Source organism: Cenococcum geophilum (assembly GCF_001692895.1).
Source record: "Cenococcum geophilum 1.58 unplaced genomic scaffold K441scaffold_65, whole genome shotgun sequence".
In the NCBI taxonomy this organism is placed as follows: Eukaryota; Fungi; Ascomycota; class Dothideomycetes; order Gloniales; family Gloniaceae; genus Cenococcum; species Cenococcum geophilum.
In genome coordinates, this window is record NW_027137623.1 from 261,630 (window position 1) to 286,994 (window position 25,365).

The 25,365-nt window shown below is 37.7% G+C and overlaps 3 protein-coding genes across 3 annotated transcripts; 1 reads left to right on the forward strand and 2 right to left on the reverse strand.

The window, feature by feature from the left end:
* Window positions 1-19,055: 19,055 nt before the first annotated feature.
* K441DRAFT_304971 (uncharacterized protein) lies at window positions 19,056-19,730 on the reverse strand. The gene has a single exon (XM_067641065.1). It carries the CDS (start codon window positions 19,597-19,599, stop codon window positions 19,174-19,176), a length of 426 nt encoding a protein of 141 aa, XP_067498124.1. The 5' UTR covers window positions 19,600-19,730; the 3' UTR covers window positions 19,056-19,173.
* A 2,876-nt stretch (window positions 19,731-22,606) lies between these two features.
* K441DRAFT_681640 (glycoside hydrolase family 51 protein) lies at window positions 22,607-23,330 on the forward strand (the record flags this gene model as incomplete). Its single annotated transcript, XM_067651491.1, has 4 exons — window positions 22,607-22,612; window positions 22,666-22,758; window positions 22,806-22,964; window positions 23,256-23,330. The coding sequence occupies 4 exons, from the start codon at window positions 22,607-22,609 to the stop codon at window positions 23,328-23,330; spliced, it is 333 nt and encodes a 110-aa protein (XP_067498125.1).
* A 306-nt stretch (window positions 23,331-23,636) lies between these two features.
* Window positions 23,637-25,336, reverse strand: K441DRAFT_304995 (protein prenylyltransferase). The gene is made up of 4 exons (XM_067641066.1): window positions 25,219-25,336; window positions 25,043-25,153; window positions 23,712-24,986; window positions 23,637-23,645 (listed from the first exon to the last, which is right to left on the reverse strand). Exons 1-3 carry the CDS (start codon window positions 25,225-25,227, stop codon window positions 24,006-24,008), a joined length of 1,101 nt encoding a protein of 366 aa, XP_067498126.1. The 5' UTR covers window positions 25,228-25,336; the 3' UTR covers window positions 23,637-23,645; window positions 23,712-24,005.
* Between the last annotated feature and the right edge of the window lie 29 nt (window positions 25,337-25,365).

Here is a 25,365-nt window from a genome sequence, read left to right on the forward strand (position 1 = left end):
GTTTTGGTGTCTGTCTTAGCTAGCTATATTCGCATCTTGGGCTACCTACTAGGATACTTACCCAGTAAAGCTAATCTTTTAGTCCTATTATTCCTGTTCTTAAGAGTGTTACTATTATATTTTCTGCCTTTATTAGGCCTTCTTGGAGCCCTTAGGTATTTACCCCCCATGGCGTTAACCATACTATGGCTTGGGTTTATCTTGCCTAAGTCAGCCTCTATACCTTTAACTCCTATTTACCTCTCTAGCGTTGGTCCAACCAGTATTACATTACAGTAGATGGTTTCCCGGCGTTCTTACGTGTTCTACTTTAGCTCCTTTCTCTGTCTTACTATTATCTTTACTAACCTCTTACACGTTTCCCTTCCTCCTCTATATAGGCCTAGGCCCTAAAGCAGCACCATTCTTCTTCTACTTTCTTTACCTGTTTCTTTAATATCTCTTCCCTACTTTAGGGTTATTGGTTTATTCTCCTATGGGGTACCCTAGGGTCCCTCTATAGTTTACTTAGGCGTGTCTTAATATACTTTATAACATTAGAGTTACATTTATTTTACATTCTTTATATTACAGCGGCTTTAATATATAACTATAGGGGGGGAATATTGGATTCCTTCTTAAGCAGTACTATAGCCGTTCGCTTATACCCGCCTATAATACTCTAGAGGCAGGCTGTTTAGACCTTTTAAAGTAGTTTAAGGAGTAATTTTAAGGGGCCCTTCTCAGTTTCTCTAATGGCCTAGATACTGAATCCATATATCATGGTTGGCCGAACGACTGCTGTATATAGTAGGCGTGACCTCTAGAAGTATGGACCCTATATAGAATTAACAATCCTAGATAAAGCGATAAACTATGCTTGGCCTTTATGGGCCGCTTACGCCGCATATGCGCTCTATCGGAGCTTACTGTCTACTTATACTCCTAATACCCTTAGGCCCTAAACTAGTTAACCCCCAAAGCCTTAGATGTGAATTGTATGCTAGAGATCTGTAAATTAGTTGCGTTTTCTTATGAAATAGATTAGCTAGTATTTCTCTAATAAGAATTGGACTCTATAACGTTTTGCCCACTCTATATAAGTGTTATAGGCTTTCTCTAGTATTCTACAGTTCTTTGCGGCTGTTAGCCCATATATAATTAGGTTTATATTATCAACAAAGCCTATCCCCTAGGTCGCCCCTTTTTTAAAGGAGTTAAGCAGGTTACTTATAAAGAAAAGGAAGAGTATAGGCGAGAGGGGTAATCCTTATAGTATTCCTGTTGCAACTACAATAGGGGGGCTCTGGTATCCGCTAAAGACCAGTAATGTTTCTTTCTGGCCTATAAACCCTTAGATAAATTATATAATCCATTCTAAGAAGCCCTTTACCCTAAGGATATACAGGAGACGCTCGTGGGGTATATTATTATAGGCACCACTAATGTCTAGGCTAAGCATTAATACTACAAAGTCCTTTCGTATCGCCCATGTAGATTTAATGGTGGCAGCGAGTAGCGTAAGTGCTAATAGTGTTAAGCGGTTCTTTCTTGCCCCTATTTAGCTTTATAGTAGTAGGGCGTATTCCTCTACTATATCTACTATGCGTTCCACTATTACCCTTTCTAAGATCTTACTAAGGGTGTTTTCTAAGGCAATAGGGCGGTAGCTTCCTAGGATTAAGTAATCTGCTTTGCCTTCTTTTTATAGAACAACTGTTGTTATAGATCTTCTAAGTTGCGGGTAGTAGCCTATAGCAAAGCATACTTTGGCTATATCTACAAGCTAAGGTGCTATAAATAGCCTATAGGTTTTTAGGGCCTTATTTAGAATCCTATCTAGTCCTAGTACTATATTGTTTAAAAGGCGGCTAATAGTTCTAGCCATTTCCTCTATTGTTATGTTGCTGTTAACCTATAGGCGAGTCACCAGTGTTTCGCCCGTAATATTACTAAGGTCTGCTAGAGCTGGTTAGGGGAAGAACCTTTCTATAAGGATCTTTGCCTTCTTATCGTTATTATTTATAGCCTATAATTCTCCTGCTCTTCGTAGGGGTAGTAGGTATAGGTTTTCTACTAGGCGCCCTACCTTTTTCTTTGCCTATTTTGCTATATCCTAAAGGCCCTTATTATAGGGGAGGCTTGGGTTAGAAGTATGCTCGTTTATAAACCGTCTTTAGTTATTCCTTACTTTTTTTTTTAGGGTATTCTTTAGCTGGTTTCTTATGTCTTTATATTATCTCTCGTCTTTAGGGTCATGGCTACTTATATATTTCCTTTTTACTTATTATTAGCTGGTAACTAGAACTGCGCATTATATAGACCATGTATATTACGCGTAGGGACCCGGTTTTAAAATCGGGTAGTGCTCTTTTAGCCTATTTTTAATTGCTGCCTAGATCCTTTCTAGTCTTTGGTTAATTTTCTTGGGGGTAGTTAATAGGCCTCGCTTGTTTAGTATTGGGTGGATTTCTTCTAGGTCTTAGAGTTATTGTTTAACTATATTAAGGAAACTATCTATCTTAAGCTTCCTTATTATGTATCTTTTTCTATTTAGTTACGCTTTAGTATTTAGGTCTAGCTATATCTGAATAGGGATATAGTTTAGGGTAAGTGCCTATTCTTCTTTAGGGTTATACCTTTTAAGTCTCTAGTATAGGCCTTCGTCTATAAATATAAGGTCAATTATACTTCTGGCGGTACCTTATTGCCATATAATTACTCCTAGGGGGGTGGCTAGCTTAAGGCCCTAGATATCTATAGCTTTTAGTAGGCACTTTAACTATTAGTCTATAGTAATATAGATGCCCCCCTACCACGGGTGGTAGAGGTTTATATCTCCTAATAGGATAGACTCTGTACCTTTGGTTTCTAGTAAGCTTATTGCCGATATAATATTCTCTATTTATGGGACCCCTTCGACCCTAAGGTTATATATATTAATAATTTATACCGGTCCCCTATATATTTAAATTATTATAACTGTAATGTCTAGGTTAACTGCCTGCTATAACTATAAGGATAGGCTAATAGCCTTACTAATTATAAAGCATACATGTGTAGCTGCTTTTAGTTTGTATAGGAGCTGGAATCCTTAGGGGTAGTATATTAATTATATGAAGGTATTATAATATGGCTCTTGTATAGTAAGGATATAGTATTTCTCTAGGTCTAAACTGTCTAGTAGGGGCCTTACGAGGCGGTGGTTTATATTGCCGTAGTTATACTATATAATGGATAGGTAGTAGACCCCCAGCAAGGGTCCTTTAACTTTTCTTTATTCCTTACTTCTTCTATTTCCACTTTCTCTAGGATATTCGGAGCTTCTATCTCTTATATCTACACCCTAGTTACTACTCATTTTATATAGAGCTTTCTATTCCCGTGTCTTATATTCCTATTAGCGCTTCTATATCTAAATCTATTATTATTACCGGTTCTTCCCCTATTCTTACTAGTTAGCTATATACCCTTTATAGGTTGGCTGCAAATGTTATATTTGCCGCATTAAGTCTAATTCTTAATTATCCTGGTCTTGAGCCTGCTGTTACTATCTATAGGGGTCTTCCTACGGGGCGTCCTCTCCCTTATATCCCCTATGACCCTTATATCCCTGATCGGTCTAGTAATGTCGCGTGGCGTTGCTTCTGGCCTGTTAAGGCTTGGGATGGCTGGCCTAGCCCTCTAGTATTAAAGGTAGGAAACGCTAGGAAAGTACCTGCGTCCCCCTGGCTTATTGCCTGTTGTTTCCATTTATATAACCTAGTATGCAGTTATTCCCGCAGCTATTAAGCCCTTGCCTTCCGTCTCCTGTATTTAATATAGTCTTCTCTCTTTTACGCCTTATGTGTGCTTTGGTGGCAGTTCGCGCATTTTGTTTAGTCTTGATTTAAGTAATATCTTATATTATAGGGGCCTGTATAGTGGCCGTAGCACACCTGTGCTGCGTATATAGATTAGGTATGTCCCCATTATATATAACGATAGTATTATTTTAGGCGTAGTCTATAGTTATAGAGCCTTGTGTTATATATAAGGCCATTTATAATTATTCCTTTTTAGATAAGGAGTTTTTGCATTCCTAGTATATGTGTACTGATGATAAGGGAGCCATACGTTTATCCGGCGTCTCCCTAGCNAGTCTNTAGNNACCCTTATGTCCTCTTATTATTTTNATTATATNCTTAGTTTGCATTTTCCTATTAAAGCTATTAAATTTAGGTGATTTCGAGTCCTAGTATAAGGCGTTCTATTTATCTTACTATCTCCTATATAATTGCTGTGTTGTCCGCCTAGCGTCCCTTTTCTACCCTAAGGCTTATAGAAACCGCTAGAACTTCAACTAGGTAATCCTTACGGAGTACTTTTATGCTAATACATTCTCCTAGCCTATCCCCTGCCCTTATAGCTCGTTCCTTTACCTATTAGTCCTTTAGGGTGACTCTAATGTCTCCGCTCTTAAGGTATTGGACTGTAATAGCGTTATAAACCTCTTTGCGTATCTTTATAAGGACTTCTATTTCTAATTGTCCCCTAAGCCCCTCTGCTTATTCTGTGTTTAGTTATATTATAATTATATACCCGGTTATTAACTTAAGGGGGGTGGGTTCCCTATGCTGTGAAAGCGCAGCTACGGCGGCCTAGGTGCGGTTTGCCGGTAAGGGGGGGTTATACTTGTTTTTAATTTTGCTTAGCCGTTAGAGGATTTAATTAAGGGTTTACTAGAGGGGCGCCTAAGGTTCGCTAGACTGGCGGAGCTATTCTGCTAGCTGCATTAGTTCGTTATAGCTAACGGTTACTCCCCCACAATTCTGGATATTAGACGCGTCCAATAGGCTTTATATTTTGTTAGATGCCTTCTTAATAGAGGTATTTCCGCTTTATAGTGTGGTATTCGCCCGTCTTTATTATGGAGGGCCATTGCTAGGCGTAGTTCTAGCGGTCGCGCGCAAGTGCGAGCCACCGTCGTTTGACGTGTGCCTCCCCTACGATGCATGCATCTCAGGGGGATTCTCTGGGTGTTTTTTAGGGTTCTTTTGGTTGGTTTTGGTCTTTTTGGGCTAGGTGCAGCAAGAGCTCCTTTAGTGGGTAGCTAAGTTATATAGCTAGTTATTTGCGATGTATATAAGTCTAGGGTGGTTATTACAGCGTAGTTTATACTAGAGAATACGGGTAGAATTTATTCTAGAGGATTTTGCGGATAATATATACCTACCGCCTAATAGCACGGCGCGGGTTATAAGTTAGCTTGTTTTGGCCGTTGGCCCGAACCTAATATATACTAGAGGACTTCGCGGATAATATATACCTACCGCCTAATAGTATAGCTTAGGTTATATCTTGGCTTATCTTAGCCAATACTACAGGATTAGTACTAGGCTTAGTAATAGGATTACTATATTATTCTCCGTAGTACTAGGCTAAGTCTTAACTAAGGTCATCTCTATAGCTTGTATAACTCCGTATTAGTCAAAAAGGTTAGGGGGGTAAGATATTCTTACCTTTCTAGGTAGTTGTCCTTATCTATAGGAGACCTTCTAGCTGCTTAAATACCGGCTCCTAGTATTAATAATAGCGACTTAACGCGTCGACAACGCGCAGCTAGGGGTGTTTGACGCGTGTCCCCTTAGAACACGCGAAACGGGGGTAGGAGATTATTTAGGCCTTCCCAGGTGAGGTAAAGAGGGAGCTCTAAACAAATAAAGTCCCCCCTAGGTAGGTAAGCTTAGTATAATGTTACGGCTTGTATAAATGCCTCTAAACCGAAGCTTATAGAATGCTATATTATAAAGATACTAAGCTAAGGAGCAGAAGAAGGTCAAGGAAAGGATACGTCTATATACACGAGCTAAGTCTCTAAGCGAGCCCCTAACTAGGCTGCATGTAGACGTCGCATAGGGCGGTGCCCTAGCGCCGTTACACGCAAGAGAAGTAGGATAGTAAACTACTTTAGCACTTAATAAAGGCAAAAGGCTACAGGCTTAAGATTCTTAAGATAAGATAAGAGACGACTAAGATTCTTAAGACGAGATAAGGCAAGCTTAAGGACCTATAATGGACGATAACTAATAGAGTAGAGTAACGGCTTAGTTTAAAGATATATAAATAAGCTTAGGACGAAGTTTCCTAAAGGTATAAGATTCTTAAAGTAAGATAAGTAAGATTTAAGACTCTTAAGATAAGATAAGAATACTAAGTAAGCCTAGTTAGACTAAGGCTAGAGCTAAGCTTAAGTTAGAAGTAAGCTTAGGATTAAAGAATCTAAGGGGCTAAGAATTTGGGGTATAAATTAGGATACCTATAGGTAAGAGGCAAGGAGCTTCTTTATAGATTAGAGAATCTGTAATATAAACAGTAATTAGACTAGGAGATAGATATATAAACCTAGAGGACTTATTAGTAGAATATAGTGTTCGAACTAAAGATTGAAAAGTTAATACTAAGATTAAGAAGTAAGAAGACTTTAAGAATCTGTCAGTAAGACGTAAACTAAGAGAAACTATAGAAGAATTTAGGTAAAGAATTATTATATAGTAAGAATAGAAACTAGATAAGAAATCTAGTATATTAGGATGTATAAAGGATAGAGCGCTAGTATAAAGAATTACTAATAGGCCTAGGGTAGGCATACTAAGAGCTAAGTGGCTTACTAAACTGGAAGATAAAGAGGATCTAGGAATTCCTACTAGGTTTAAGGAATAATATATAAAGGGCTATTATAATATAGTAATAAAAAAATACTTCTTTACGGATAAGCCGTATATACTCTAATAGCTATACTAAAAGTGGTATAGGCAGTGATATAACGACAAGTAGGAAGATTTCTATATATAGTTAGACGAAAAAGTTATCTAAGACCACCTAATTATAGAGAAGGCTATAACTTATATTAAAGGAGCCTTAATTATAACGTTAAAGGATTTAGAGGAACGATTAGAGGACTAAAGAAGTGAAAGATGTATCTTAGTACCTGTAAATGAAGTTATAACGTTTAGATTAGTATAATAAAGGTTTAAACTTAAGGACGAAGATAAGTTAAGAGTTAATCTAAAGTACCTAGCGCACTATACGTTATTATGGATTGCGTATATAGATAATATATATAAAATACACAAGAATCCAAAGGAAAAGAATTAGAAATACCCTATAAGGATATATTAGATAATAGATAAGTAATAATATAGGAATGCTAAGTATATATACGGCTAGCATTTAGTAAAAGTTTAGGAGTTAGGCAACTTAATACTTTAACTAGAAAGATTTCTTATAGAAGAATGCTTAGATGGATAATAGTGGTAGAAATGCCTAGAGAATACGTATTTATAGTATATTAAAAACAAAAAGCGAACTAGATATTAGCTAAAAAGTAAGCCAAGTATATAAGGGTTAAGCAGCTAATAGTTGGGAAAAGTGGAGGCCTATAGGACTAGAGGGAGCCAGTAGTAGAGCCTTAGACCCTTAAAGGAATTTAAGGACAACACCTAAATTTATAAGTTAAATGGTAAGATTAGTAGTTTAAAGCGCTAATAGATAGTAGAGTAATATAAAACCATATTTTACTAGCAGTAGTTAAAAGAATAGGATTACCTTACAAATAGAAGGAGCAACCTTACCTATTAGTTACGATTTTAGGAGATCTAATAGCCTATAGAGGAGGGATTATTAATCTTAAAATAGGACCTATTTAAATAACCATTAAAGGAAGATAAATTAAGATATCTTTTAATATCCTACTATTAAAATGGGATAAGGTAGTATTAGGGATACCTTAGTTATAGGAATACAATCTAAGGATTAATTAGATTATAGGTTAGGTTAATATTAAAGATACTTAACGCCGCAAAATGCGATAATAAGCTAAGATAGTATAGTACTAAGTTGGAGCGATATACGAAGAGACTAAGCGAGGCTTAAGTTATATACTAAATGTCACGGAGTGAGCATAAGTGGTGATAATATATAACGAAGTAGATATTATTAAGCTATATACATAAACTGTGTAATAAGGTTAAGACGTTACGTAAGGAGAGAAGGTAGGAGATTGGGAAGAAAGGGCATATATTGTTGACTTGGTTGCTTAGTTAATACGTACATAGGGCAGAATAGGGTTTAGGTTGTAGTCCTGGCAGAACTTGGCAGAATTTAGTAGAACTTAGCAGAATATAGCAGAATGCCGTAGATTGCCGCTAGATTGCCGTCAGATTGCTATTTTATAGTTGGTCTTTAATTGCTAAGTTGGTGGAAATAGGTGGACGTGTATAAGGTGTTACGGGGGTGTCCCGTGACAGTACCCCCCCTTTAAACTTGAGCTTTTATAAGGTGGGGCTGTGGTAGTTCTGGGTGGAGTTCGTGAAAGTCTTCTACGGCTTGTGTAAGTCCTATAGAGTTAACGGGTTCCTATGAGGACTTAGTAAAGCCTCTCCATTTCGTAAGATATATATATTAGCGTTTCCGTTTATTATACTTAATATCATTAATTTTTTTAATAAAGTACTCGTTTTTACCATCTACTTTAACTAGTAGGGGAGGGTCCTATATCTGTTTAGGTAGGGCGTTTAATATAGGGGTAGTAGGATAGAGGACTAACGTGTAGAATATGGGGTGGATTTTAACCGTATTAGGGAGCTTTAATTGGTAGGAGTAAGAGGAGATAACCTTCTCGACCTTATAAGGGCCAGCGTTCTTCTAATTAAGTTTCTTAATAGGTCGTTTCGTGTTTAGATTTCTTATATTTAGCTAGACGAAGTTACTAATTTAGTAGGCTAGTGCTAGGGTTTGTTTCTTATTCGCTGCGGCTTTATAGACAAATTGGGCCTATATTATTTTATTAGTAAGGAACTGTTATAGTTCCTCTATCTTTTTTATAAATTTGTTTACTTCTGCAATTTATAAGGCTTAATAAGCGGGGCGAGGAATGTTGCTAAAGGGTTTAAAACCTATTTGTAAATACTAGCCGTAGTTAGCTAGGAATGGGGAGACCTTTGTGGTTTCTAAAACGGAATTATTTGCCGTAAACTCGGCGAATGTAAGCCAGTTAATCTAGTTATTTTATAAGTATAACGTATATATCCAAATATACTACTCCATTATAGCATTTATACGTTTTATTTAACTATCCGTTTTTGGGTAGTATGCCGTAGATAACAGTGCTTTAATGTAGAGTTAGGTAGTTAGTTCTTTCTAGAATATAGAGATAAACTGGCTGCCTTTATTAGAGATAATCGTTTCGGGGAGTCTGTGGAGTTTCTATATGTAATCTAGGAACAGCTAGGCGATAGTAGGTATTAATATATTAGGGCAGGCGATTAAGTGTCTTATTTTAAATAGTTGGTCTATAACTACTATAATATTTATATAGCCTTTACTTACGGGGAGATTAATAATAAAGTCAATTAAGATATCCTTCTATCTTTGGTTTGGAGCAGGCAGTGGCTTTAGAAGGCCGTTATACGTCTTATACGAAGCTTTGGCTTATTGGTAGATATGGCAGCTAGAGACGTACCTTCGTGTTATATTATGCATGTTCGGCTAATAGTATTCTTGTTAGAGCAGTTCTAGGGTTTTTCCTTAGCCTGGGTAGCCGGCTACTAATAGGTTATATACATATTTAAGGAGCTTAAGTTTAAGCTTATCGTAATTAGGGATAACTAAATAGTTCTAGTAATATAAGCGGTTTCCGCGGGCTTTATATTTACTTAGAGAAATCTTTTTAAAGCGTCTGGTACCATCTTATATTAGCTTAAGCGTCTCTTAAATAAACTCGTTATTTAGGTATTTATTAACTATAATCTGCTTAATTAATTAATTAGTTATTTTAAGGATAAGTATTATAAGATCTTTAGTGGGAGGGTCGAATAGTTTAGGGCGAAGCAGGGTCTGATTTTAGTAAGAGCACGCTTCTTCTAGGGCTGGCGCGTCTTGCGAGCGTTAGGTTAGGGCATTAGGCTTCTAACCTTAGACGCCTAGGCGGTATATAATTAAGAATTAGAAATAAGATAGATATTTTAACTAGCGGGCCTAACGATAACTTAGCTATTTTATGGTTGTAAAGTACTATAGGTTCTTATAGTCGCTAAGGACCTTAATTGGAAATCCGGCGCCTTCTAGTTTAGGTTACTATTATTTAAAGCATCTAATAATAGCTAACAATTTCTTATTATAGATCTCGTAGTTATATTTGGCTAGGCTTAGTCGTTTTAAGAAGTATGCTATAGGGTATAATACTCTATCCTCGTTATATTAAGACAGGATGCCTCTAGTGACGTAGTTAGATGAGTCGGCTTCTATAACACTTATTCGGTTTAGGTTAAAGTGTTAAAGTATAGGCGTAGTAGTAAACATAACCTTTAGATAGGTAAAGGCCTTCTTACATTCCTTATTAAAGATAAAGACTTTATCCTTTTAGGTTAGAGCTATAAGGGGTAAAACCAGGGCGGAGAAGTTGTTAATAAACTATTAGTAGAAATTAGCGAATCCTATAAAGGCTCTTACGTCCTTAACGTTCTTAGGTTCTTGCCAGTTTATAATTACTTCGACTTTCTTTAGGTCCATTTATATACCGTTTATAGAAATAAGGAGTCTAAGGTATAGGACTTCCGTTTTATAGAACTTGCATTTATTTATATCTAATTATAGACTAGCTCCGTGCAGGGCTTATAAAATAAGGCTAATGTATTTCCGATATTCGGTTAGGTTATTACTGTATATTAAGATGTCGTTAATATAAGCAGTATAGAAGATGTCTAGGTAGGGGCGTAGGGTATTATTTATATAATGTTAAAACGAGCTCGAAGTGTTTATAAGGCTGAAGGGTGTTACTAAGTATTTAAATAGTCTATATTGGGTACGAAATATAGTAAGCTATTTATCCCCTTTTATAATACGGAGACGGTTAAATATAGAGATAATATTAAGCTTCGTGTAGTAACGAGCCTTACTTAGTCGGTTTAGCGTCTCTTATATTAACGGGATTGGGTATTAGTTTTTAACGGTAACGGCGTTAAGAGCTTAGTAGTCTATATAGAAGCGCAGACCGCCACTAGGTTTTTTAATAAAGATTACTGGTATAGCTATAGGCGACGAGCTTGCTCTAATAAATCCTTTACTTAGATTCTCGTCTAAATACTTTTATAGCACTTGGAGTTTATTTTGGGATATCCTATATAAGGGTCTAAATCCGGGCTGCTTTCCTTCTTTAAGTATAATCTTATGGTCGTATAGTTGGTATTCTAGTAGCTTATCGGCTTCCTTTCGTAAGAACGCATCTAGGCGATGATAATACTCTATTGGTACCTTTATAGTAGGGTTAGTGTGCTTTCTTAGTGCTAAGGCCTTCTTAATATCGGCCATTGTAACAGCGAAGATTGTATACTTAGGTTTCTTAGCAAGTTGCGCTAATAGGGTAGCTCCAATTATGCAGATATCTAGGGTACTAAGCTCGCTTAGATTGCTCGTAGTTTCTTGCTTAGGTTTAGGTTCGGTATTAGGTACGGAGTTAGTATTAAATTTGGGTTTAGGTTCTTTAAGAATCCTTTTTATAGTAGAATACTAGTCCTTTTAGTATTTTTATATATTAAGCTTAAGCTTCTGCTTAGCTCGGGGTGGTGCAGTACTTAGGGTCTGTTTGTAGGGTTTAATGGAATTTTTAGATCCTTAATGGATATTGGTGGAAATCTTACGTTAGTAGAATTTAGTGGAATTCCTGGGTTAGTGGAATCTGGTGGATTCTTTAGGCGTAGGGTAGACAGTTGTGGAAATTTTAAACTGGTGGATCCTAGTAGGTTTTTTAGATTTTAGTTCTGGGTCTAAGTAGTAAGTTATAAGGCACTTCTACTTGCAACGGGAGGCGGTAAATAGAAGCTTAAGGTTGTCCTAATTAATAGTTACCTTATATAGCTTTATCTAGGGTTATCTAAGGATTACTAAGTAACCTAGGGTGGTAACAAAAAGTTTAATTAATTCTTTGTGGTTTAGGTATTAGAGTTTTAGGAATACTACATAGGTAATACGGCCTAAGACGGTGCGTTTGCTATTAAATCCAAATATATTAATATGCCGGTTAAGGGGGGTTAAGGTAAAACTATTATCTTACACAAAGATCTTATTAATAAATCCTATACCGCTAGCTCCTATATTAATTAGGATTTGAGTATTAGCCTATTAACCATTCTGCCAAAGACGGCAGTTAATAGTTATACTACGGTCCCAAGAGTTAGAGTTCGTAACGTTAAATGCGTTTAACAAAATTTTATAGTAAAGCCGTCCTGGAGAGCGACTTAGCTCTAAAACCTTCCTTTTAGAGGCAATTAGGGTAGGGTTCTTATGGGACGTCGGCTGTAGCTTCGTCCTTATAAATGGTGCTTATTAGACGTAGGGCTAGAACTAGGTGGAGATCAGGAACAGTAACCGGAAGATTAATGCGGTAAATAGCTGCTGGTGTTAGCCGTTCGTAAATCGTTTTAGGGCGTAGGTAAGGGGATAAAATAATATTTTAAGATGTAGTTCTTACTTCCGCACTTAAAGCAGAGGCCTAGCTTAATACGTCTTTCTCATTTAGGGGACCCTAGTAGGGCGTACTCTAGGGTTCTAGTGTTAATATCTATAGCATTAGGATACTTAGGCTGAGACGACTTGGTAAACATTTGTGGGGCTATTATATTATATTAAGGGGCGTGTTTCGGTGTTAGGCGTAGTATATCATTGTACCGTTTATTAATGACATTTATATAGGCGTTAAGGGCTCCTAGTAGGTCTACGCCTATTAGGGAGGTTTTTAGTTTAGGGCTTAGAGATTTAACGAGGCTGTTAATTAGTGTAGAGTCGTTCCAGCCTATTTCCCTTACGTAACGGTTAAATTCGGAGAAGTATATTAGGAAACTTTTTGTTCCTTAAGCTATATAGTTTATCTTTCTCTAAGTAGTAGCTTGGCGGTTTAGGTTACCGTATAAGGCTTTAAGAAGTACAACTAGGCTTTATACTAAGGTTAGCTAAAGAGGTTTAATAAGGTTAGCTACCTCTCCTCCTAGTTAACTTAGGGCGTAACAGAGTTAGTTGGCTTCGGTTAAGTAATAGTTGGCGTTACTAGTTAGCTTATTTTTTAGCTGGCTTAAGAATAATTAGAGCTCTCGTTATTTACTAGTAAATACTAGGGGGTTAGGTAACCGCTTAGATCGTTATAGTGCGGTAGTTAGTTTAGGGTAAATAGCTACTATAGGTTTGGGACTCGCGTTTCGCGTGTTTATCTCCGGAGATAATGTTTAGTCTTAGGGTTTTAGCGTAGGCATCTTAAGGGTACGGACTTCTTCTTAGAGGGCTTCTATTGTTTTCTAATACCGTGCTTCTTATTCGGCTTATTATTAAGTTAGGGTAACTCGTTATTGTTTAAGGGCCTCTATAAAGGACTTCTATATACTTACCATTTGTTCTTAGAGGATGGATATAATATTGGCGGCCGTCACGGGGGCTTTAGATGCGTTTTCTATTTCGGGTAGTAGTGTAAGTAGTTAACGCAACGTAGTGTTACGGAATAAGTATAAGTGGTGATAATATATAACGAAGTAGATATTATTAAGCTATATATATAAACTGTGTGATAAGGTTAAGATATTACGTAAGGAGAGAAGGTAGGAGATTGGGAAGAAAGGGCATATATTGTTGACTTGGTTGCTTAGTTAATACGTACATAGGGTAGAATAGGGTTTAGGTTATAATCCTAGTAGAACTTAGTAGAATTTAGTAGAACTTGGCAGAATATAGCAGAATGCCGTAAATTGCCGCTAGATTGCCGTTAGATTGCTATTTTATAGTTAGTCTCTAATTGCTAAGTCGGTGGAAATAGGTGGACGTGTATAAGGTATTACGGGGGTGTCCCGTAACACTAAAGAGATACTATAAGTATGGTAAGAAACTATAGTTACCTAAGAGTAAAAAGCTGTTAGAATATATAGTATAGGACTATAAGATAGAGTTAAAACTAAAAATAAGTCTAAGGGTTTTTCTAATCTATAAGCTTACCGAAGAAGAAGGTAGAGCATTAAAAGAGTTTATCTAGGAAAACCTATAAAAAGGATATATTAGACTATTGCAGTTATTAGCGGGTTATCTAGTACTATTTATACTAAAGAAAAACGGTAAGCTAAGGCTGTGTATTAACTATAGATAGTTAAATAGCATTACTAGGAAGGATAGGTATCTTTTACCCTTAATTAGCGAAATCTAAGATAGAATAGGCAATGCGTAAATATTTACGAAGATAGATCTAAGATAGGCGTACTATTAGATTAGAATTAAGGAAGGCGATATATAGAAGGCAGCCTTTAGGTTAAAGGAAGGACTATATAAACTATTAGTTATACAATTTAGGCTTATAAATGTACTAGCAACGTTCTAGAAGCGTATTAATAATATATTAGGAGAATACTTGGATAAATTTGTTATAGTATATTTTAATAATAATATTATCTACTTAATAACTAAGGAAGAGTACGGGGAATATATTAAATGGGTTTTAAAAAGACTATAAGAAGAACAGATGCTAGTAGCAATTAAAAAATGCGAGTTCTTTACTAGGAAGACCGATTTTGTTAAATTTATTATTAAACTAGGCTAACTTAGTATAGATCTAAAGAAGATCGAGGCTATAGTAAACTGGTAAGAACTAGAGAACGTTACGCAGTTAAGATTGTTTTTAGGGGTTTGCAATTACTATAGAAGGTTTATAGCGCAGTAGTTAAAGGATATTAAACTATTTACGCGGTTAATAAAGAAAGAAGAACTATAGGTATAGGGAGAGGAATAGTAAGAACTCTTTAGAAAAGTTAAAGAGTTATTTACCTAGGAGCCAGTTCTTAAGATCTATTAACTAGGTTTAGAGACGGTTATAAAAACAAATATATTAGACTATATACTAGGGGCGTGCTTTATATAAAAAAATATTAAGATAAATAGCATATAGTAGTATACTATAGTCGAAAGATAATACTACCAGAGTTAAACTATAACATCTATAATAAGGAGTTATTATGTATAATTACAGCATTAAAGGAATAGAGAGCATTTTTGCAAGGTATAGAAGAACTATTTATAGTTAAAATGGATTATAAGAACCTAATAGAATTTATAACAATAAAGGAACTTAACTAAAGATAGGTTAGATGGGCAGAGATGCTTACGGAATACTATTTCGAAATTTAGTATACTAAGGGTATAGACAATACACGAGCAGATACTTTAAGTCGGAAGGCTGAATTATAAAGCGATAAAAAGCCATTAGGGGCTTTACTGCGAAAAGACATAGACGGATTAATTAGATATAATTATCTAAAAATCGTAGCAACTTAAGAGAGTGACAAACTAGAGAAAGTTTACAAGACACTGGAAAGCTTTTGGGTATAAAGAATTCTAGAAGTATAACTAGAAGATCTATAAACAGATATATACGAAAATTAAGAAGTAAAGTATATCCTAAGAAGCATAGCAGAGTAATTTATAGAAGAATTCTATAAGGGATTAACTTAGGGACACAATGGAACTATAAGCTTAGTGTTAAGACTCTAGGAAGAGTATATTATTAATAAAATCTAAAATATCGTAAGAAAAGTAATAAAAGAGTATCTAGATTGCTAAAGGAATAAACTAATAAGGTATAGGCCGTATAGAGGGCTACAACCTATTAAAATACTAGAAAGACTATAGGAGGTTATATTATAGGACTTTATTATTAAGTTACTAAAGTTAAAAGATCCTATTACCGGATAAGATTATAATATAATTTTAGTAATAGTAGATAAGCTTACGAAGTGGGGATACTTTATAGTATATATAGAAGAAATATTAGTAGAAGATATTGCTAGAATCTATATTAAAGAAGTGTTCGTAAGATACGGAGTACTAAGTAAGATTATATCGGATAGAGATCTAAGATTCGTAGTAGTATTCTAAGAAGTGTTCTTAGTAGAGTAAGGAGTTTAAGCAGTAACTTTTACCGTATATTATCCACAGACAGACGGTTAGATAAAAAGATTAAATTAGACACTAGAGTAGTATCTAAGGTATTATATTAATTATATATAGAACAATTGGGTATTATTATTACTAGTTATATAGTTTGTATATAATGTAACACCTTAAGAAGGAATAGGTATATTACTATTTAAGGCAAATTACGGGTATAAGCTAAGAATATTATTGTTATTATAGTAAGCAAAGAAAACGAGTAGCATAGCTAAAGAAAGAATAAAGATGTTAATAAATCTTTATATAGACCTTATGGAATTAGTAAAGAAAGTATAAGAGAAAATGAAAAGGTATTATAATACTAAGAGATCTAAGGGACTAGATCTTAAGGAGGGAGATAAAGTATAGCTACTATATAAAAATTTTAAGAGTTGATAATTAAGTAAGAAGTTAAACTGCGTTAGACTAAGACCTTTTAAAATTATGTAAAGGATTTCACTAGTTATATTTAAGTTAAACCTACCAGCTAAAATGAAGATTTACCCTATATAGTATATTATAATGCTAAAGCTAGTATATAGAAATATTAAGCTACTAGTTTATAAAGTAGACACGTATAGAGAATAAGAAGAGGATAAATAGCAAGTTTTAAAGATCGTTAGTTATAAGGACATTAATAATAAAATATAGTATGAGATTAAGTAGATAGGCTATAATGAGACTACTTAGGAGCTACTAAAAAATTTAAAGAACGCTATAAGAAAGGTATAGGAGTATTAGAAGAAATTAAGTTAGGCAGTATTAATAAAGAAGGATTACTAAAGAATAAGTCACTTAAGGGGGACCTAAGAAGAGCAGTTGCCGAGCTACTTAGATCTATTTCCTTCCCTATTAGAAGAAAATCTGTTCTTTTATTACCAAGTTCCTATAAACCTTATTCTATAAGTTTCTACTCTTTAAAACGGACCTTTTTACAAACCTTCTTAAGATGAAGTAACTAAGTAGACGCCGCGATATAAGTATCTAGGGCCTTCTGTTCCGCATTATAAGAACATTTTAACTTAGTAAGGGCTTAAGACAGTTTACTATCTAGCCATATAGTAGCAGATTAAATATAAAACCCTAAGATAAATTAATTAGGGAACTAGACGACTATTAAGAGTAATAGGTCGCGTATATTTAGTATTAAAGGTAGAGTAAACGTTACAGGACAAACGAATATTTACTTTAGTGCACTCTAAGTAAGAGGACAGTTGTTATAAAGATAGGTTCGCTAACGCAATATAAACTAACCCCTCTTTTAAACAACGAGAATACGGAGACGGCATAATCTTACTAAGAGATAATATTGCAGTAATAGTGTAAGCACGACGTTGGGCGTGTAAAGAAGAAATTGCTTTAGGTATAATAAGTAATAATATTAACCAAATTAATTAGACAGATATTATACCTCTAGTAAATAACTTAGAGATATTTTAAATCTTTAAGGACGAAGATAAAGAGGAGGGAGATGGTGTTACAGACGCTTTAAGTACGATGTTATAACTACTTAAAGAAGAGATAAAAGAAGCTAGTTAGTTAATATAAGTACGGTCTAAGATAGAGCCGATAGAACTATATAACGAGGAATAGTAACTAAGGTTATATAACGTGCTATATATTAAATAAGAGGAATAGGAGGAACTTATATACATTATATATAAGAAGGATTTTATAGGAGTACGGTTATGTATTTAAGGACCCTTAGTCCCTACCTAGATAGTTTTTTCCTTATAGTAATTCTTAGAATATAATTAGAGTTAATCTATTGGGCAACCACTCCACTAGTTGTTATTACATTATTAACTTCTATATTTGCATTTCCTATACACCTAGCCTAATAATAGGACCTACCGTAGTTCTTACTATAAGGTTCTGTTATACTATTTACTATATAACTTTAATAGAAGCTATAAAGTATATATAAAAGTCTAAATCTAATTTATTAGAATTTATTATTAAGCCGTTGTTAAGATATTAAGGTATAAGTTTTCTAATTTTTGGTAGGGAGGTCCTTCTTTAGCCTCTTTATATAAGTTTTTTTAATAGGAGCTACCTCCTTACGGAGAGCTTTTACTTCTTCTACTAGTCCTTTTAGGACCTCTTTACCTCTTCTTTTTCTTCTTCTTTTATAAAGGGGTTTTTTCCTATTAGGATATTTTATGTATAGTCCACTAGCTATTTAACCTATTCTTTTTATTCTTCTCCTTTTAGCCCTCTATAGGCCTAAATTAGGCTTCTTAAAGCCTTATATAGATATTCTTCCAGAGAAAGGGAAGAGGGAGGTATACTAGGCATACTATCCATAGTAGTTGTTAGTTTTATTGTCTTTTTTATAGGTTTTTAGTTTTCTTTTTTAGGAGAAGACTAAGGATGTCCTCTTTTTTCTCCTGTCCTAAATAGGCTAGAAAAAGGAGAAGGGGGAGAAAAAGTAGATATAGAATCCTCATTACTTATTTCTATAGGAGGTTTTTTTTTAGACCTATTAGGCCTTGGCATTTTATATCGTTTTATGGTTTTGGTATTAGTAGTGGTAGTGGTAGTAGTAGTAGTTTTAGTGTTCCTATCCGTGCCTCGCTTATAAGCTAGGACCACCCCTAAAAAGAATTTTCTGTTGGGGAAAAGGGGGTAAAACGATAAATAAATCCACCTCTAGCTCGCTAGGTAGTGAGAATTAGGTCTTAAAAGTTAGGAAATTGATTGTTTTTGATGGGAAGATGGGTATGCGTAAGTTTTGAAGTGCGGCGCCACCTTTTGGTAAGGTTGCATGTGCGGTGAAGCTTTACTACGTCAGTTATTAGACAGTGAGTCAGCGGTAGAGTTAAGAGAGTTGCTGATTGGCTTCTTCTTATGCACTGACTCCTTAGCGCTCTATTCCTCCTCAGCCGCAGTGCGAACTGGGTATAGATCTGGAGCTCCAAGAGTCAAATCAACAGTAGTAGATCCAATCCAATCCACCAATTAGAAGGCCCAATCCAAATCCACATCAAAGCCGAATCCACATTGGAGCTCCAAATAGACCCCGCTCCAAGTAGATCACTGCTTAAGATGAATTGCTCAGAGTCAATATTTCTCAGCATGTGCCACATAACTTTGCTTTCTCTCAACTTCCTCAACTCTTTTCTCCAGGTCATGGGTCTGGGATCCGTCTTCTCTAATGGTAGGCACAAAAAGCGGGGCGTTGGTGAACAAGTAATTCATTTACTTGAGTGAGCGTTTGGCAGTTTCCGGAAGGATGACCCAGAAGAATATAGCGTTTGTCAAGTTATAAATCTTACGTTCACTGTCAGCGAGGGTAATAACACCTTTTAGCGTGGGCGACAGATTTACGATGAAGAGGATGCAAAGGAACTGAGTTATCAATGCAATAACGAAACTGATGGCCTGGTATATAAGGGTATCGTTCCCAACAATCCCCATTTGGCCATATATCGTAACCGAGTAGTATTGGATTGCGCTCACCCCAGTCATCTGGACAGATGCTTGAATAGAGCAAGCTAAAAACAATCGTCGGAAACAAGACCGATCTGTGAACAGCTCCATATAGGACCTGACTTCATGCTCATGCTCAAAAGTAACGGCCCCCTGAATTGTCAAATTCCGCCCTAACCTACGCATCATTACCATTACCGCACCAAAAAAGGCGCCGTCAGTAAACACTGATACTACGGCCCCTCCAAGGTGGAAACGTTAAAACAGATGATTGTTCCCAACCCGATCTAGACTGGTCTCACGTCTCATTGATCGTCGGCTCAAATTTGGCTGTGAATGTGTTGACGATGGTTCTGGAAGAGTCCTCCACGTTCGTTGCCTGCTTACATAAGCAGATTCTCCTTGTTTCCATTTTGGTCGATATCCGTAATCAATCACTTATGACTCCGTAAGTATAGGCCTATATAAAGGCCTATATTCGTCGTAGATAGATTCCATAGATTCATATTCATTCTTTATCCTCAGATCCAGTTCATCATGTGTCGATCTAGGTCGGGTTTTGAAACGGGTTTCCTTACCACCGTCTTACTACTGTCTCGGTCACCGACGTAGTCTACTGTCCCTTTTTTATGTATACATAGAGGCTATAGAGCCACATTCAATAGACAGAGTCCTCATTCTTTACTTACTCATCGGTGCACGGACTACCGATCGACAGAACGAGTCACAGGCTATGGCCTCTGCAATTACACCAAGGTCATAACCGTAGAGCAGCGAGCCGAGGGACTCAACTTGATCCGATTGGTTCTATTGGCTTGGACTAAAGGAGACCAGGCCTCCAAGGTAGGTGAATGGATCTATGGCACAAACACTACATTTACTCCTTTTGTTCTCTGACTATTTCCCATAATTGTCGCATTACAGTGTTTGAGAAGTTTCTTCTAGCCATGATTTCCCGAGCCTTTTGGAGGACATTATTGCCGTAAAAATGCATGTTTTTATTTTTTATTTTTTATTTTTTTATATCCGTTGTATTATACTACGTACAATACTGCGCATGCAACCTCTAGGCTATGGCGCTATAGCTCTATATACATGAATCCTTCCCAGGCAGCTTAAAATGTACTAGTAACTATGTCCTAATAGTTTATAAACCCCTATGCTAGGGGTTTACAGCTCCTTAGTAAAAAATACCAAGTTATTAACAACTATTAGGTAATGAGAAAACGGTAGAAAAGATTATTGACCCGAGGTACGAGTGGTCTATACTTTCAGGTTTAGATTTTCAAACCCCCGCCAAGCCAGCTTCTAATTGGTTAGAAAAAAAGTCGCGGGCGGTATCTACCTGCAAAATACACGTGACGAACTTCAAAACATTGAGTTTAACTAAAGCTCTGCAAAAGCTCTGCATCGAGCTCTGCCAAAGCCCTGCAAAAGCTCTGCACAAAGCTCCGTACGAAGCTCTGCAGAAGCTCTACCAAAAGCTCTACCAAAGGCTTTGCAGCACCTCTGCCCACTCAGTGTACTAGCCACGTAGTGAATGGAGCACGCAGTGCGCAGGGGGGTCTAAGGGGGTCTCTCCCTTGAAGCTCTGCTCGAAGCTCTGCTCGAAGCTTTACTCGAAGCCCTATACGGAGCTCCAAAGCTCTACTAACACACAGCACTAATATACTAGGAAGTCTCACAATCGTCTCGACGAACGTCTCTACAAACGGCTCTACAAACGTCTACACGATCGCCCGTACGAACACCCATACAATCGATCAATTAAACGTCCATACGATCAATCGATCAGACGCCTATACAATTAATTAGATGCCCGTATAAACGTCTCTACGAGTGTCTATAAACGTCTCTACGAAGGTCTACAATCGCCTATACAATCGTCCGTACGAACGTCCGTATGAACGCCTGCACGAACGCCTGCACGAACGCCTATACAAAGCTCTGCTCAAAGCTCTATACAAAGTCGTTTATAAGGCTTTTAAAAACAAGCCTAAATACAAACTCTATCAAAGCTCTACATAAGGCTCTATTAAAGCTCTGCATGGAGCTCTACTAAAGCTCTACAAAAGCTCTACAAAAGCTCTGCACGAAGCTCCGTACGAAGCTCTATAAAAGCTCTGCACAAACCTCCGTACGAAGCTCTGCAAAAGCTCTACTAAAAGCTCTACTAAAAGCTCTACTAAAGCCTCTACCAAAGCCTCTGCAAGAGCTCTGCCCACGCAGTAAATGGAGCACGCAGTGCGCAGGGGGGGTCCAAGGGGGTCTCCCCCTTGAGCTTAAAACTCTACTCGAAGCTCTACTCGAAGCTCTACTCAAAGCTTAATACGGAACTCTAAAGCTCTACTAACACGCAGCACTGATATACTAGGAAGGTTCTATAATCGTCTACACAAACGGCTCTATAAACGGCTCTACGAACGTCTGCACGATCGCCTGTACGAACGCCTATATAATCAGTCGATTAATCGATTAATTACCTATATAAACGCCTATACAATTAATCAATTAATTAACTAAACCCCAGTACGAACGTCTCTACAAACGGCTCTACAAACGTCCATACAATTAATCAATCAATCAATTGCCCACACGAACGCCCGTACGAACGATCAATCAAACGCCTATACAATTGCCTATACAATCGTCTCTACAAATGTCTCTGCAATTAATGGCCATGACAAATGGCTGCACGTCTGTACGTCTGCACGTCTGCACGTGGCTCTGCGCAAGGCTCTGCACGAAGCTCCGCACGAGGCTCTACAAGGCTCTACTAAAGCTCTGCACGAGGCTCTACCAAAGCTCTACACAAGGCTCTATTAAAGCTCTGCACAAGGCTCTGCCCAAAGCTTACCCCCTACTGCGAAGCACGACGGAGGTATAGGATTTACGAAACAAATCCATACCTACTAGTATATGTTAATTAAGCTCTATACAATAAGGCTCTAAATTAAAGCTTTGGGTTAATTGATCGGCTTATTAATTATAAACTCGGGTCAAAATTTTCGTTGGGGGGTACCAACGATCCGCATGTTAAGAAATACGAAATCCTAACGCCTGTCCCTTTCCTTTTGTAAATGCATGTTTTATATTTGCTGATAATTATTATAAGGCCTCATTTTGCATGGTTAGGATGTAAGCGGTATTCTTCCTTTCCGAAATTACGACCTAGTTGATAATAAAGAACTAGGAACTCTTGATGAAGGTGAGTCTGAGCAATTTCAAAGCCATATGACATCCTAGCTGATGATATTACAGCGCTTGGGTGGGTGGAGTACTGCACGTCCTCTAGTAATACCTACTATGCCAATCTCCGATGGCAAAATGGGCGAGAGAAACCCTATAACGTCGGTATTCTCAGCAAGTCTCTTAAATCATTAGACTTTGATAATTCATAGGTCAGGTACTGGACCCTGGGCAACGAGATGTGGGGTCCATGGCAAGTCGGCCAGACGACCAAGGAGGACTACGCGAAAAAAGTGTATCAATGGGCAAAGGCACTAAAACTCCTCGAGCCCTCTATCGAACTTGTTCTTTGTAGCGAGACGGGATTCAGCGTATGTACTCAAAGAGTGCATTAAATGGGACGTGCACAGCTTAGGCGGCAGTACTACCGCTTCATTGATCTCGATGCACAGCACACATATTTACGCAGCTGCAGCGGAACACCTCCTGAATGCTACCGGCAAGTAGGGGTTCGGATATACTGATTCTAGGGCTGGGTGGTTTGAAATTTGTTGACGCGTCATGACAGCTCCAAGATCAGCCGAGAGAGCCACCGAATTACCGCTGATCTTATTGATCTCGCAAGAATTGAGAACCAGGTACCGCACACTATCCCACGACAGACTATCTGCTTCGATGAATGGAAAGCATGGGATCCTGCTCGGGCTCCTGGCGACAAGGGAGCGGAAGAGAAGTGAATAACTGCTTTCGATGTTCTGGATCTACCTAATACAAGACCAGATATACAGTATCTGACGCTTTAGCAGTCGGTGTTTGGCTCAATGTTTTCATACGCCAGTCTAAATACATCGGGATGGCGAACATTGCTCAATCCATTAACGTTATTTCACTTTTAATGACAACAGAGTTCGACATCGTTAAGCAAATGATGTGGTGACCATTGCTTCTCTTCAGCAAATACATGCAAGCCCATACTGTTGCGGTCAATGTGCAGTGTGCGGAGTACGAGGGTCCAACGGCACCATCTTAGATTAGAGACACTATTGAAACACCTTGGCTAGATGTTAGCGCAATAATCAGTGATGATGGATGGGTTAGTATGGCTATAGTTAACGTACACGAAAACAAGAGCTTTGAAATTCGGCTAGGAGAAGTTGGCTTTGTAGATGTGCAGGTCTTTCGGGTGACAGGACCAAAATGTTGGAGTTGTGAATGCGGAAGGTCGGGAGGAAGTTGGAATACAAGAAAGTCGATGGAATGGAAAGGGATTATTCTCCTTCTCAAAACATTCGTTGACACTTAGATGGAAGATATAAGAGGAGCGGAATGTAAATATATTAAAATGCTTTCCCCAGACAAGAGTATTTTGAGTGGCTGTGGAATGGCAGGCATTGTGGACAATGATTGAAAGGCTAAAGAGCAAGGCTTCTCTCAAGGTCGTCCCATCGGTGTTTCCGTAATGGGTCTAGCTCCCTGAGCTTGGAGAGCCATTCCTGCATATCTATGGTCGTGAAATTTTGGTTGCTGCCTCCGATTTCGAGGTAGGACGATGCATATTGCAACAAAGCCTCGTAAATCCATTTGCAATCCTTAGTATCTTCGAGAATATCCCGGATACCCTCCATTTCTTGCTCATAGTATCTTAGCTGATCGTGCTTGGTAAGTTCTAACGCTATGACGGCGTGGTGGGTATCGTTAGGTGATAGAGTGCTCATTAAGAACTGGTGGTAAAACCAAATCGATTGGTCGAAAGGATCAGTGTTTATAGCCGCTTGTATTTGAGAAAGCTCGGCATCAAGCATTTCTCGTCGAGCAGCTTCATTTGCTTGGCGGTGGCTTAGGAGACGCGGAATGAGCTTGCTCCTATTATGCCAGGCTGAAAAGTTGGATAGATTAGTCTTGATCATTTTGGTCGTGTATTCAAATTCCGCCTCGACCATACTCTGACTAGCATCACCAGGAGTACTACCTGAAACAGGTATGCGCACAATTTGTGTTACGACGAATCGCCGATAGCCCCACGCGTGGAAATTCCGGCTGTCTAACCTGAGCATTTTGCCCACTAGTTCGAGCTCCCCATGCCAAAAATTACGAGTAGTAGCTGCCGGAAGTAAAATCTCTGCTTCTTGGAGCAGCCAGAGTCTGTGGTTCCAAATACAGTAGCATTTTGGGAGCTGCCTGAGGAGGGAAACAAGCCAGCGCAAGTCGTTAGTCAGAAGGTCAAGGATATTTTGGTTACTATTTGAAGTTGAAGGTCTGGTATTGGATGGCTGGGTGAACATATGCTCGAGTATTCGACGTCGGTGGTTCCATATGGTATAGTATTCAGCGTTTTCGGTTAAAAGTTGGGTGGTGAGGGCAAGGACCTCAGCGGTGTACTGTCTTTCGGCAGCCTAAGACGGCGAGCATTAATGGGTGCGCCCGTTCCAAAGACAGAATCTTCTCCAACCTTTATATTTACTAAGCTGACAAGCTTTTTGTATTCTGTGATGTGTTGAAGCTCCTTTAATCTCGACTGCTCGGAACCGACTTGGCTGCCTGTAATCCTTGGAACACCGTGCTGTGTTTACACAAGCTTTTCAGTACCTCAAGTGGTAGCGACGGAAGGGGCTGGTATTTCCTTACGCTTGCCATGTTTTTAAGTTCAGCCGTTGGCCCTTGCCACAAGACGAACGGGTTGATGTGGTGATGTGATGGGGGTGGTAGTGATTGTTGAGCTGCCTTGGGCAACTTAAGTTCCTTCCCCCCACAACACCAAAACTAGTCTTCCGA

Bases quoted from the DNA above. Each gene is read 5' to 3' on its own strand.
- K441DRAFT_304971 (XM_067641065.1), bottom strand. From the start codon at position 19,599: ATGGTAATGATGCGTAGGTTAGGGCGGAATTTGACAATTCAGGGGGCC.
- K441DRAFT_304995 (XM_067641066.1), bottom strand. The intron at 24,987-25,042 runs GTTGGAGAAGAT...TCGCCGTCTTAG, and splicing joins TCAGCTTAGTAAATATAAAG to GCTGCCGAAAGACAGTACAC.